General features: G+C 45.5%; 7 protein-coding genes across 7 annotated transcripts; 3 read left to right on the plus strand and 4 right to left on the minus strand.

Annotated features, from left to right (window-relative positions):
* Window positions 1-124: 124 nt before the first annotated feature.
* N7478_001897 (uncharacterized protein) lies at window positions 125-1,105 on the plus strand (the record flags this gene model as incomplete). The annotated part of the gene is made up of 1 exon (XM_056918111.1): window positions 125-1,105. The coding sequence occupies one exon, from the start codon at window positions 125-127 to the stop codon at window positions 1,103-1,105; it is 981 nt and encodes a 326-aa protein (XP_056783722.1).
* A 327-nt stretch (window positions 1,106-1,432) lies between these two features.
* On the plus strand, window positions 1,433-2,051 carry N7478_001898 (uncharacterized protein; the record flags this gene model as incomplete). The annotated part of the gene is made up of 3 exons (XM_056918112.1): window positions 1,433-1,490; window positions 1,515-1,657; window positions 1,710-2,051. The coding sequence occupies 3 exons, from the start codon at window positions 1,433-1,435 to the stop codon at window positions 2,049-2,051; spliced, it is 543 nt and encodes a 180-aa protein (XP_056783723.1).
* A 48-nt stretch (window positions 2,052-2,099) lies between these two features.
* N7478_001899 (uncharacterized protein) lies at window positions 2,100-2,335 on the plus strand (the record flags this gene model as incomplete). The annotated part of the gene is given in 2 exon segments (XM_056918113.1): window positions 2,100-2,265; window positions 2,280-2,335. The coding sequence occupies 2 exon segments, from the start codon at window positions 2,100-2,102 to the stop codon at window positions 2,333-2,335; spliced, it is 222 nt and encodes a 73-aa protein (XP_056783724.1).
* A 209-nt stretch (window positions 2,336-2,544) lies between these two features.
* On the minus strand, window positions 2,545-7,103 carry N7478_001900 (uncharacterized protein; the record flags this gene model as incomplete). The annotated part of the gene is made up of 3 exons (XM_056918114.1): window positions 2,545-6,633; window positions 6,693-7,001; window positions 7,047-7,103. The coding sequence occupies 3 exons, from the start codon at window positions 7,101-7,103 to the stop codon at window positions 2,545-2,547; spliced, it is 4,455 nt and encodes a 1,484-aa protein (XP_056783725.1).
* A 1,117-nt stretch (window positions 7,104-8,220) lies between these two features.
* Window positions 8,221-8,412, minus strand: N7478_001901 (uncharacterized protein; the record flags this gene model as incomplete). Its single annotated transcript, XM_056918115.1, has 1 exon — window positions 8,221-8,412. One exon carries the CDS (start codon window positions 8,410-8,412, stop codon window positions 8,221-8,223), a length of 192 nt encoding a protein of 63 aa, XP_056783726.1.
* Window positions 8,413-8,934: 522 nt separating this feature from the next.
* N7478_001902 (uncharacterized protein) lies at window positions 8,935-9,243 on the minus strand (the record flags this gene model as incomplete). Its single annotated transcript, XM_056918116.1, has 2 exons — window positions 8,935-9,104; window positions 9,165-9,243. 2 exons carry the CDS (start codon window positions 9,241-9,243, stop codon window positions 8,935-8,937), a joined length of 249 nt encoding a protein of 82 aa, XP_056783727.1.
* Window positions 9,244-10,762: 1,519 nt separating this feature from the next.
* N7478_001903 (uncharacterized protein) lies at window positions 10,763-11,934 on the minus strand (the record flags this gene model as incomplete). Its single annotated transcript, XM_056918117.1, has 3 exons — window positions 10,763-10,843; window positions 10,880-11,394; window positions 11,598-11,934. The coding sequence occupies 3 exons, from the start codon at window positions 11,932-11,934 to the stop codon at window positions 10,763-10,765; spliced, it is 933 nt and encodes a 310-aa protein (XP_056783728.1).
* Between the last annotated feature and the right edge of the window lie 556 nt (window positions 11,935-12,490).

Raw genomic sequence — 12,490 nt, forward strand, 5'->3', positions numbered from 1 at the left:
ACAGCCGGCATACACTTTTGCGATGAGATTCCGCAGTCTTGTCTTCGTGGTGTTTTTCATCGCGTTAGTAGCACTCCCGTTGCATCGATACCGAACATCGATTATCAATGCTAGCCCCCTCATCATGACAACGCTCACATCGGAGAAAGACCGACTTCATAAAGTGGCCGATCTCATGCTTGAGATATACCAAGAGCTGGCCAGAATGCGTTACATACAACCCGCGGGCATCCAGCTCGGGCCACATAACAATACCCATCTGGAGCCTGCCTACGACGAACTCGACCTGGATCCATCAGTAAAATATCTGTACAGTATCCTGCCATATATTGATACGCTTTCTGCGGGGCAAGATTCCTTCACTCAAATTGGTGAATTTGCCGACTTTAGAGATATCGAGCAGGCCGAGCAAGGCCGCGACCCATTCTATGGGGATCCCTCGGAGCCTAATTTCGAAGACGAAGAGGGCCCATACATGAAGCCTTGGGTCACTCCATTGACCAGTCTGGGCAATCATGGTAACGTGTTGCTGTATGATACTCGACGACATGTCATGTGGATTATCGATCAGGAGAGCTGGGACACGACCGATCCCGCTCTTGAAGGTTATCCGACGAAAGAATCCAACTCGTTAAATCGGAACAGCTTTGAGCATATTCCACACAGACCCGCGGAGTTAGTTCTGCATGATATTCTACAATGGTATCGCAGTTTGTATTGGATTCCAGGCGGTGGAGAGGGTACTGGACTGGAATGGGATATGTACACTATTCCTTTGGAGGAGTTGTATCGTGAAAATGGGTGGCCTAGTTCTTTCGATGGAGATTCATTTGAGGTAGCCCAGGTCAGGTCATATTGCGTTCACAGGGTGATGGATGATGAGGATGAAAACGTGGAGGCAGAAGATCTTGCATTGCTAGAACTGAAATGTCTACAGAGAGAGCTCGGGTATGCGCGCAATGAGGTGGATGGTTTGAAAGAGCAAATTCAAACAGAAGAGGAGTTAGAGTATCTTGAAGCGCTGAATAAGCGTCTTACATTATCGGAACAAAGGGTCGCTGTTTATCAGAGAGCCGTGAGCGCAGCAGAAGGAGATATAAGATAGTTATCTACTGAGGACTATAAATAAGGCATGGAAGAGCAAAATAGAATAGCGGAGAAATTTGAATACACACCATGAAACTGTTTGTACCGAGTAAAAAAATTTTTAAAGCTACAGCCATTCTTAATATAAAATAAGCGCTTAATTGTTGGCCTCCGAGTGACTGTTTGTTCGACCTGCTTAAGTGCCATGCTCGTTTGGTCGCACGTCCAACGTTACCGCCCAACTGCATTTCATCACATCATAGGATTCGCATTTTGGAAGAAAGGAAGCGAAACGCCCAACTATCGATCTGTCTTCCATTAAAAAAAAAAAATAGCGTCGCCACCTATGTTTCTTCGAAATTACACATCGTCGGTGAATAATTGGTCTAATTCTGCTGATTGTGGTGCCTTAACACCTCTTCTCTAAGCATCTCTTCTCCATACAACGGTGCCCGAACCGCTCGCCAAACTGGATTCAACTTTGATACAATTCAAAACGGAGATCGCGCGCACACCAGCCTCGACAATTTTTGAGGTAGAGTATTATAAAGAGCGCTATGCGCTGAAGGTGGTAAGCATTCTCAGTCTAACTATCCTTGAACCACACAACACTAACTCTGTAGTTCCATGACAATGGTGATCCGGGGTTCACCACGAGGGGTCGCGATAAGAATCGCTTTCGTAATGAAATCAACGCATACACAAGTCTCCATGCCTCTGGTGTTTGTGATACCGGCCTGGTCCCCAAATATTATGGTTCCATCGATCGACTTGATCCTTCGCGTCACCGATTGTGGCTCAACAGCTTTCTGAATGATAAGTTTCACCCAAGTGCCATCTTAATGGAATACTTGGCCAATTCTGAAGCGCTGAACTGCGTTGATTACTCGAAAGAACGCCTCGCCAAGGCTATGGAAGCCCTTCCTCGAGTCCTCGGCGCCTTGGTCGTCCACAATGACATCTAGCCCAAAAGTATTCTCATCGTGCCAGGTACTCCAGAGAGTGTGGTTTTGATGGATTTTGATGTCGCAAAAACATTTCCCACAAAAGGATTTCTAGATCAGGATCTAGAAATCCGTGGTCCTAAGCCCGTGCAGTCCTGCGAATGGGACATTGCGCTACTGGAAGATTTTGGGGATGCATTGGTTCGTACCCTTTTATCCTCAAGAGTTTTCGTAGGTATTACTAAACAGATGGTTGGGAGGAGGATCAGAAGGAGGGGCTTCCTCCCAATACGAAATTCTACTAATGATCGTCTGCTCCTTTTCTTCTCCCGACGGATATCAATCAAAGTATAGGTGATCAAGCAGATGTGAAATCCCGAGGTCTCAAAGACGCAAAAAGTACTTGGTGACATACTTCAAAGGTCTAGCGTTGCTGATAAGAAGAGAACATGTGGATGTAGAATAAGTTGACAAAGTGACGAATTGCATTATAATATTCTATTTACATGAAATATCACAGATCGCGGACATAACCCTGTCGAGCGACGCGTCCTTGGTCTAGAACAATAAAATAATCCGCATCCTTAACAGCTTCTATCCGATGGGCAATCGTAATGACAGTAGACGATTGAAGCTCTTCCCGAACAATCTGCTGCATTTCAAGGGAAGTTTCATGATCAATGGATGCCGTAGCCTCATCTAAAATTACGATCGGGCTGCGTCGTAGTACAGCGCGGGTGAGAGCAATCAGCTGCCGCTGCCCCTGACTCAGATTTCTACCACCGGCCTCGATGTACGTATCAAGTCTCCAGCCATGGCGGCCACAGAGACGGTCTAGAATCTCAGCGCATTGCTCATCTGAGAATTCTTCTGTAGGGTCAAGGTTGAGGCGAATGCTTCCAGGGAAGAGGATCGGATCTTGTGCGACAAAGGTAACCCTTGTTCGAAGTGCTTGGGTACTGACTTCTGCAATATTTATGCCATCTATTATAACACGACCAGTTTCCGGTTTTATTACACTGAGCAAAGAGACTGCCAGTGTAGATTTGCCGCTACCTGTGCGTCCGACTACAGCAGCTGTAGATCCACCAGGTATTCGGAGAGACACGTCGGTGAGAGAAGGTTCGAGGTGTGGTGCATATCGGATGGTCACATCCTCGAAGACGATGTCTTTACCATAGGTAGGCCATGCAGCTGAGGGTTCGATGGTTCCTGCAGACTCTTCTTCGATATGAAGTAATTCATCTATGCGCTCCACTGAAACAAAGTCCATCTGTAGTTGCCCGTATTGCTTGCAAAGCTGGTGGGTTGAATCGACGAAATTATTCGCAGCGATCAACACGAATGCCATCATTCCAGGGGTCGTATCCGTGTACAAAGCCAAGCCAATGAGACAAAATGTGGAAAATGCCGATAAAGTTTCAAAGCGGCTTATGAGCCAGGCCTGAAGGGACCAGTAAAAGTGATCCATTCCTTGAAACTTATCAACAACCGAGATGACACGATTTTGGAAGCGGCCCTCAGCACGGAAAGCGCGTACCGTGGTCAATCCATGTAAAAGCTCTCCGAAGTTGGACAGAAGAGGCGTCAAGGATACCATTTCGAGGCGTCTAAGGCTTTGCGACGTTGGAAGAAACCATAGGAATATCAATATAAATGCAATGGTGAGAGCAAGTGCGGAAGCTAAGAATGCAGGAGTTGTACTTGCGATTACAAGCATTGAGGATATCCAAGTTATTGCTTGGAATGCGATAACCTGGAATTGCTCACTGATGTTGCCATCCACCACCCCAATATCGGAGGTCAAACGGTTCATGAGTCTGCCGACCGGGGTAACATCAAAGAATCGGAATGTTGCATGACTGACCCGTTTCATGACTTGTTGAAAAAGCGCTTTTCCAGCAGAATAAATGATAACCAGCATCAGCAACTGTGCAAGAAGAAGAGTAACTGCTTGGAATGAAGCAATCGCAAAGAATGTCCATAGCCACGGGCGAACATCATCACGAGGGGAAGGCAGATCATACATTAGATCTTGCGGCAGAAAGTATTTATCGACGGTTGGCGTAGATTTTAGCATGATGTCACCAAGTACAGCTCCGCGCCACCTAGGCAGATCATTGAGAGCAACCGATGTATCATTGTAAGCCTCTCCCCATCCTTTGAGAAACCAGGATTGACCGACATTAGCAAGTCGGTATATGGTTAGTATCAAAACCAGAATCAGCCACCAGCGGTACTTTCCAGCCTTGATATAAGTCCAATAGACTCGAGCCTTAACACCCCATTCTGCTCGATGTTCCTCTTCAATAAACTTGTCTGGAACAGCATTTGCATGGTCTTCAACATTGATATCTTCAAGATCATCGGATTCCAGGTTCTGAAACAAGGGGTTGGACTCGTGAGACGTGTGATTGATGGACTTGGATATAGCACTTTTGTCGTGAACGAGGGCACCTCCTTCGCTAATTTGAATAATCTGGTCTGCAATCTCTTGGACAAGAGCCGTCCGATGCGTGACAAGAATAATAGTGCGGTTCTGCATCAGCTGGCCGGACAAACACTTGCGTACAACAAACTCGGCAGTGTTATGATCCAGAGCGGAAAGAGGGTCATCGAGCAACAATACCCGTGATGAGCTGTATACCGCTCGGGCAAGTGCCACTCGTGCCTTTTGTCCACCGGAGAGACCTATGCCATTTTCGCCTATGAAGCTCAAATCCCCATGCTTGAACTGCGCAAGATCTGGAAGAAGGGCACATGCTTCCAAGGTGTGCTTATATCGTACTTCTTCGTAGGGGGCTGAGAAGAGAATGTTGTCACGGATGCTCATACTTTGTAGCCAAGGGGTCTGCGCACAGTACCCCATCATCTCATTGGGGATATGAAGCTTGCCGCTCAGCAGATCCAGTTCCCCCAATAAAGCCTGCAAAAGGGCTGTCTTGCCAGATCCCACCTTTCCAGTGACAACTGTAAGCCCTCGGGGGAATTTTGCATTTAGGTCACTTAGCACAGGTGCTATTTTTCCTGGCCATGCGAACGAGCATGATTGCATCTCAAAATTCATATCGTCCACTGGACGTCCAATTGGAGGCTGCTCTTTATCCGGCTCGGCCATAAAGTCTTCGATTCGCGCGAGGGCAATATAGGCGTTGATCAAACTTGTTATAAGCCTAGGTAAGTCGCGTAGGCGACTCTCTAACATCGCAAATAGCTGCAACGCAGGGAATATGGTGTCAATGCGTAATTCATGGCCTGCAATCATAGTATAGGCATATAGCGCGATGACTGGGAAGACACCACTAGAAAATGCATTGACAAACCGGATAACAATATTCCATAAACTCGTGATTATGCGTAAATTCAGCTCGTGCTGTCGGGCTTCCATAACTTGGCGAAGCCAGTGGTTTTGCCACCCATACCAACGCAGGTGACGGATCGCTTCAACAAATTGAGATGTGATTTGTAAACGATTATCGGTCGCAGCTCGTCTGGTCTTCTCCCACTGGAACAGGGTCCGAGTGATCACTGCATTGAGTGCTTGGCCAAGTAGAATTGCTAGGATGCCGAGAAAGCACGATGGCCCAAAAAGTGCCCAAACAAGCCCAACCGCGATAAAAAGTCCCGCGGGGCCATCAATCAGTGTATCAACTTCCCAAAATCGCTGAGCGACTTCATAAACATCACCGCGGAGAAGATTAAAGATCTTGCCCATAGAAGCAGGCTCTTTCAGTATGGTGGGTTTCTTTTTTGAGTTCCTTGAAACGAGTCGTTTCCAAATACTAGGTTTCTTTGGTGTGAACTCGACCTCTGGAACAGATGTATCATCCCCGTCAACCTGTTCGCCGTCAACCCGTAAGCCGATGATGTTCTTTCGTGACAGTGCTTTCTCGTAGACCATCATAACCATTTCTCCCCGGGATCTTTCATAACAACGGCGACCATACCAAAGACCAAGCACCTGAGACTGCGCAGCAACCAAGCGAATGATTAGTAATATGAGAGCATAGGTCATGGGTACGCGTTTGGACTTCCTGTCATCTTGCATAGCGTGCAATAGCGGCTGAAGTAACACCGGAATCGAGAATTGGCAGAACAATTGCACAATCGCGATTGTAGAGATGATGAGGACATCGACACTGTTTGCCTTGAGTACTCGAATGAGTACCGACCCCCTCATTTGGCGAAACTTTTCATGCAAACGGCGATGCTGGAATTCGAAGCCAAGGGACCAGATATCGGGTTCGTTTAATTGTCTTTTCCTGCCGAGAGATATGAGAGGCGTCATCCACGAGACCGTCAGAAATTGCCATAGCCGGAGATTGTCCTCTGGGCTGCGAAGTTTATCGGACGGTGTTTGCCCCACCCCACTGATGTCAGATACTGGGAGAGATGCGTTTCGAAAGGGCATCAACAGGATTGTACAACAGCCAACCAATGACGCTCCGGCAGAAATGTAGCGAGCAATCACTTTCGACCCATGTCGATCCTCGAAATGCGCTGCTAGAATCGTCTCGACAACAGATACACTGAGAAAATATGACAGCAGCGAGATGGAACATGATCTTGGGCGTTTGATTGCGATCAAAGTACATATTGCAGTCTGAAGTCACGTCAGTCAGCTGGGAGGGTACTCATTGGTGTTCCACGCGAACAGCTTACCCATGACACGAGAAGAATTAAGGAGGGGATATCAAAGCCTGGTGGGACCAATTGCAGGGTTTCTGTTGATATACCGAAAGCCGAACAGCCCAGTAAAGCGACCGTCCAGTGAAGGGGTTGTTCCGCTCCGTCGGGCGGAATGTCTTGCTGCTCATCTTGTTCAGAGATGAAGGAATGCAGCCACGTTGGCCTCCATCGACGAAAGATTGGCCTCAGTAGGTGACCGAGTGTAATAAGCACAGCGACCGTGGCTGGAGCAATGGCAAGGTAAGGCAATGCACACGGGGATATCCATGCGTTGTTCGCGTCCTAGATTGGTCAGCTCCGCTCAATCGTCATGCAAGGAGATCGTACCCAAAAGTGGCGACAACCATGCCTGCTGGTGTCTTCAAGAAGAGGAACTTGGTTCATAGCTCATTTCATCGAGAATTGAAATCAATTCTTGCGGTCGCTCGAGGTACAATTGGGGGGAGTCCAAACGTTGCATTGTTGCGCGGGGATGCGGGAACAACGATCCCCCGGATGAGCGCCAACGCCGACTTGGACAGACAATAAGGAACGTAGAGCAGAACTCACCCATCTATCTCTCTGGTGATGAGAATTACAACACGGTTGGAGCCGAAGTGTGGGTAAAGAAAGCTTGATCTGAACAGCCGACTCGGATATACTGAAACTCGTAGAGTTAGCTGATAACCGAGAAGGATACTTGTTAGAAGCACCCACGTTTGATACAGAAGCTGATGGTATAATATTTCAGACCCAACAGATCTACCCAAAAAGCAATAAGCAAAAAGGAATGACTGAAAAAAATGAAATAATAAAAAATAAAAAATAAAAGGAGTGTGTGCATGATTAAAAATAATCGCACTATATCGCAAGAGTGCAGTGGGACACACTTCTGGACTATAAAGGAATCAAGCTTTTGAAAAAGCATAGCAGAGTAGATCATCGCGAACAATTAGATGGGATAAGATGGATGACAAGATCAAGTCCGTGATCATGATGGATTCAATGTAGGTTTTTGTTCCCGTTCAACTACAACTATGAGGGCAGGTGCAACCCAGCAATGTTCTTGATGTTACTAGGGAAAGTGCCATCTCACTATCTTCAAGTTGAGAATGTATAGTTTGCACTATTATATACATACTAGTTTACTAAATGAATAGTAGTTGGAAAGATGTTTGAAAACTGTTTATAAAAATGATTTAAAGACATCTGGGCCCGTGAACATTCAGCTTCTACATTCAATGTTTATAGGGATACCGACAGATACACAGCCCTGAAGACAAACATAAATTTGGACTTCTTATCTATGCCAAATTTCAACTTAAAATAGATCCTTGGTCACAGTAAATGGAAGTCTATTATTTCACTAAACTAAGGTATGACTTGAATATTAGTACAAAGTTCTGCTATACATAGTATACATCTTTCAGCTCAAGAGCGCCAGAACCACCCACTCAAAGCCCAGTTGTTCTTCGCTGGCTTCTCCTGATCATGTTTTTCACTCAACAACATTTCGGTCACCTTATTTCTTCACTGGCTTCTCCTTGTCTTGCTTTTCATTTAACAACCTGTAGACGTCGTCAAACTCTCTGCGTGTCTTCTTACTCAAATGAACAACCTCCCACGCAACCAGCGCAACTTGCCATCGTTGAACCACTCTTGGATGAATATGGTCACTGTTCACAATATACTTCCAAAGTGAAAGAAACGTCATTGTTGAACAAGTGTCAGTGCGAAGTCGATGTTGGGTTTCTGGTACTGTATGTTCGATGTTCTGTATGATGAAGAGCGTAGGAGAAAGGAATATTTAAAGGACCCTGTATTGATTAAAAATCAATGGCCAGCAGGCCGCAGCAGCATTTAGATCCCCGGTGCTGAATACATTCCCGGTGGACAATTGGGCTTAGTACCTACTACCTGCTGTCCCCCGTCACTTGTATTGGCTTAGTGCCCGCTACTACGGAGCCATGGAAACAACCTTGGAAGTTGAATGGTAATATCCAAAATATAACTAACGAACAGGAAAATATGTACTAATTTCTAGATACCGTCTTACTCAAGATTGGGCCTACTCAAGTACTGGAACTTCGACTTCGGAAGCCTTGAACAATAAGATATTGCTTTGATTCAGTAAAGACCGACAGCAGTTAATCCGTCCTGCACTATTTCATGATTACCAATCATTTCCCTCAATTCATGTCCCCGACGTAGTCGTGTAGTGGAGTTCAGACTCCACTTACTGGTGCCAGCCACCACCATACCAACCTGGGTGTCCCCATCCCCAGCCGCCACCATAATGACCTGGGTGTCCCCATCCGGGTCCCCACCATTGGCCGTTCTGCCCATTCTGGCCAGTCTGCGCAGCTTGACCAGCACCCTGAGCCGCGTCGGCACGCTTCATCATTTCTGGAAGCACCAAATTACATTAGTCACTGCTAATTATACTTGGCTTGGTCACTGTCATACCTGGCTCTGCCTCGGGGGCGGGAGCAGCGATAGCAGCACCTGCTAGGCCGATGATGGCAAGGACATAAGTGAAATGCATAGTGGCAATGTCTTTTAATTGGTAAATCTTAAGTGCTATGCAGAATTTAAGCCTTGATGATGGAACCAATTGAAGCGTCGCCAGATAGACATACCAGTTTTAGAGCTCGAGATGAAGATGGAGATGGAGATGTGCTCACGAAGGTTCTGTCTTGAGAATCTCTCACGGAATCTTGACCTCTTTTATACTTAGATATTGTCCAATCTATTCATTCAGATGACGATTGCTGGCCACTTCCATCGGAGGTTTTGGCCCCATTCCGAGATACTATACCCTCAAGGATTTGAAAATCTAATCCAGTCAGAATCTTTCCTCAGTCCCGAGGGTCTTCTTCGTGAATCGACTTGAAAGTTTTTCAATTCTTTTATTCATCCTACATATCAACATAGTACCCTAGCAGGCATTGAAATTGCCGTGACCATGCTTCGTGGTGTGCAATCGTGTCATATGGCTAATCAAGCAGCACGGGCCTTTAGATCTAGATCGCACTAGGACTATACCTAAGACATCTAGACAGCAAGCGTTTACTTTGTCTGGCTCATCGATTGTTCATTTCTATCAAGGCCAATTCTCTTGTGTTCGAAATAATTTCGATCTACCAATGCTGTGCAATTTACTATAGAATAATAAAGCTGCCAAGGGATGTGGTCTATGAGGTCGACTTGCTATCCTGGTATCATAATAAAATCTAGTCAATGCTCACAGAACTAATACAGGGTTTGCAAGACACTGAACTAGGTGTCAGTGCCGTTGAAGTCTCTAAGTGAAATCTTCGAAACCCCACAAGAACACCCAAAAGCTACCATACTCTTTATGCAATGTTCCATCTATCTTTTGAATAATCAAAATTAAAATGAAAAATGAAACGTTGTACATCATGAAGGGCGGAAAGAATAGTCCAAATTTTCCGATCTGAAGTTTTTTTTGCAAGGAACTAAATATAATAACCACTGATAGTTGATCACATCAATCTTGTAAAACTTGAAGCTAAACTTGATATTCAGCTTGAAGTCCAAGTTAGGACATCCATGCAAAGTATCTTTATTTCTTGCAGCCCAGCCTGGAAAATGCCAAACACATGATCGATCTTGCTGACTCGCCTTTAGTTCCGCATTGAGTTTTTTCTGTGTCATCGGGGGGTATGAATCTCAGTCGCGCAACATTCCCAATCTCCAATCTCCCATGGAATGACGGGGATTCCCATCATAAGTACGGTGTGGGTGTGGGCTGCTAATCCCTGCAAGCCCGGCTGACCCGTTCGTTCCCTATTAAAGTGTTCCAGAGGCATCCTGGACATGGGGCTGTCAGTAAATCTTAGTAAAAGGGGTACCCTTAACTTAAATGAGTCTAAGATGAAGAGAAAGAAAAATGCAAGGCTCCTATGGGTTCTCGTAGTAGTTCTTTGAAACATTTCCCAGAAACTCATCCTATTGAATAACAAAATGAAGTACAACAACACATTGCTTCGGCTTGACTATTCTTTATTCACCGAACTAATCATCATTCAAAATGAAGCATCTTAAAAAATGGCAAATGCATTCGGGGGGCTAGCGACTCCACCCACTACCTGATAGAACCACCTGCGCATCAGTGTTTGAACCTTGAGCAAATTTTATGAGAACGAGACAAAACATACCTTGAGTGGCATACTAGACAGGAAGAAACTATATCTCCCCGTCGCCTTACAGTGAGCAGAAAGCTTCTCCAGGTCAAACATTTCACCAATTGGTGTTCCCCAACCTGCTAGCACCCATTCATGGATGTTAAAGTTCGGGTCGGCGTGGCTACCACGAATCGGAGCGCGCTCGAAGCTAGGAGCATCACCACCAACAGCTGCGAATTGGCGTTCCCATAGCCATCGAAGCATATCCTCTGTGGCTTCAACGCCACTAAAATCTGGGGTTTGACGGTTTGGCATATCTCTTTGCTGCTGTTCGTCCAATTCATTGTAGGCGGCAGTAAATCCGCTGCGAATTAACAAAATATCGCCTTTTCTAAATTCCAGCTTGTGATCCTTCACTACTTGCTTTATACTCTCGAGAGTAATTGCCTGTGACTCGAGCGCTGATATAGAAAGAGAATTTGTTTTAGCCCAGTCGGCGAAGTCTAGAAGGACACCGCGGCCAGTCATGCCACCATGCTCGACAACAGCTATTCGAAATCGTAATATCAGCATTATTGGATCGAAAACACAATTGAGAGTAACATATCATACTATGAAGCCCTATCACATCTGAACTCTCAATTTCCTCGGTCGTATGCCCATTATAGAACTTCCGTGCTTTTTGAAAAGCTGGCTCGACGATTAGTTTCAAGAGCGTCATATGAATTGGAACACCGGGAGCACAACTAACCATAATGTCTAAAGCCATCCCATTGCGAAGACCCTTGGGAATTGAAAGTCAATATATCGTCAAAAACGCAGTTCGGATTCCGAAGCACTAGCTCCTGTTTGAACGGATCGCGATTAAAACTCGGAAATGATGGCATGCTCAGCGGCCAGTCGAGGGAAATTCGTATCCCCGTCTTGATTTCCTTTGCAGCATCGACAACTACCTCTGGCGTGAGGAGATTCAATGTTCCCAATTCATCGTTTGGTCCGAATCGTCCCCACGCATTCCCACAAGGCCCAGTAGGGTCTAACGGAAGGGCTTCGAATGGTATTGTGGCAGTCTCTTTACTTTCGGACATTTTGTATCGTTATTAGTGACAGCTCTCGGACGAATCAAACTCAATTCCCGCAATGAATTAATGCAAGGGGGCGACTGTTAAATAATCTCTCAAGAGACTGCTTCGGGGTAACTTTGATTTCTTTACCCGAATCAACCATAGCCCCGCAAGTAGAACTACCCCACACACGGAAAAGTATCCGAGTAGGATTGCTTCACATTTCCGGTTTTCTCTCCGCATTACAGAAGTGGCAGATTAGTGACCTTTGTTCAGACCCAAAGTTTCAAAATTACTGTGAAACTTTATAAAAAGCCCTCGTGGGGCCAATGTTGTGGTACTTTGAACACTTTCTTTCGTTTCAAACCTCAAATAGAAATATTTTTATATACATGCCGATGACATGAAATCGGAAGTTAGGCATAATCTTGGAATCAATATAGTCCACATTAGTTGTACTCTTACCGCATCGCTACGGGTATAATATCATATTGGAAGGAAAAAGTTCTAGTACCATGGACCTTTAGCCATTCGATTGTTTAGAATCAGTTTGAACACAAATTTCAGGGTATATTCAACG

The sequence above is a fragment of the Penicillium angulare genome (genome assembly GCF_028827245.1).
Source record: "Penicillium angulare strain IBT 27051 chromosome Unknown utg000002l_segment0_segment0, whole genome shotgun sequence".
In the NCBI taxonomy this organism is placed as follows: Eukaryota; Fungi; Ascomycota; class Eurotiomycetes; order Eurotiales; family Aspergillaceae; genus Penicillium; species Penicillium angulare.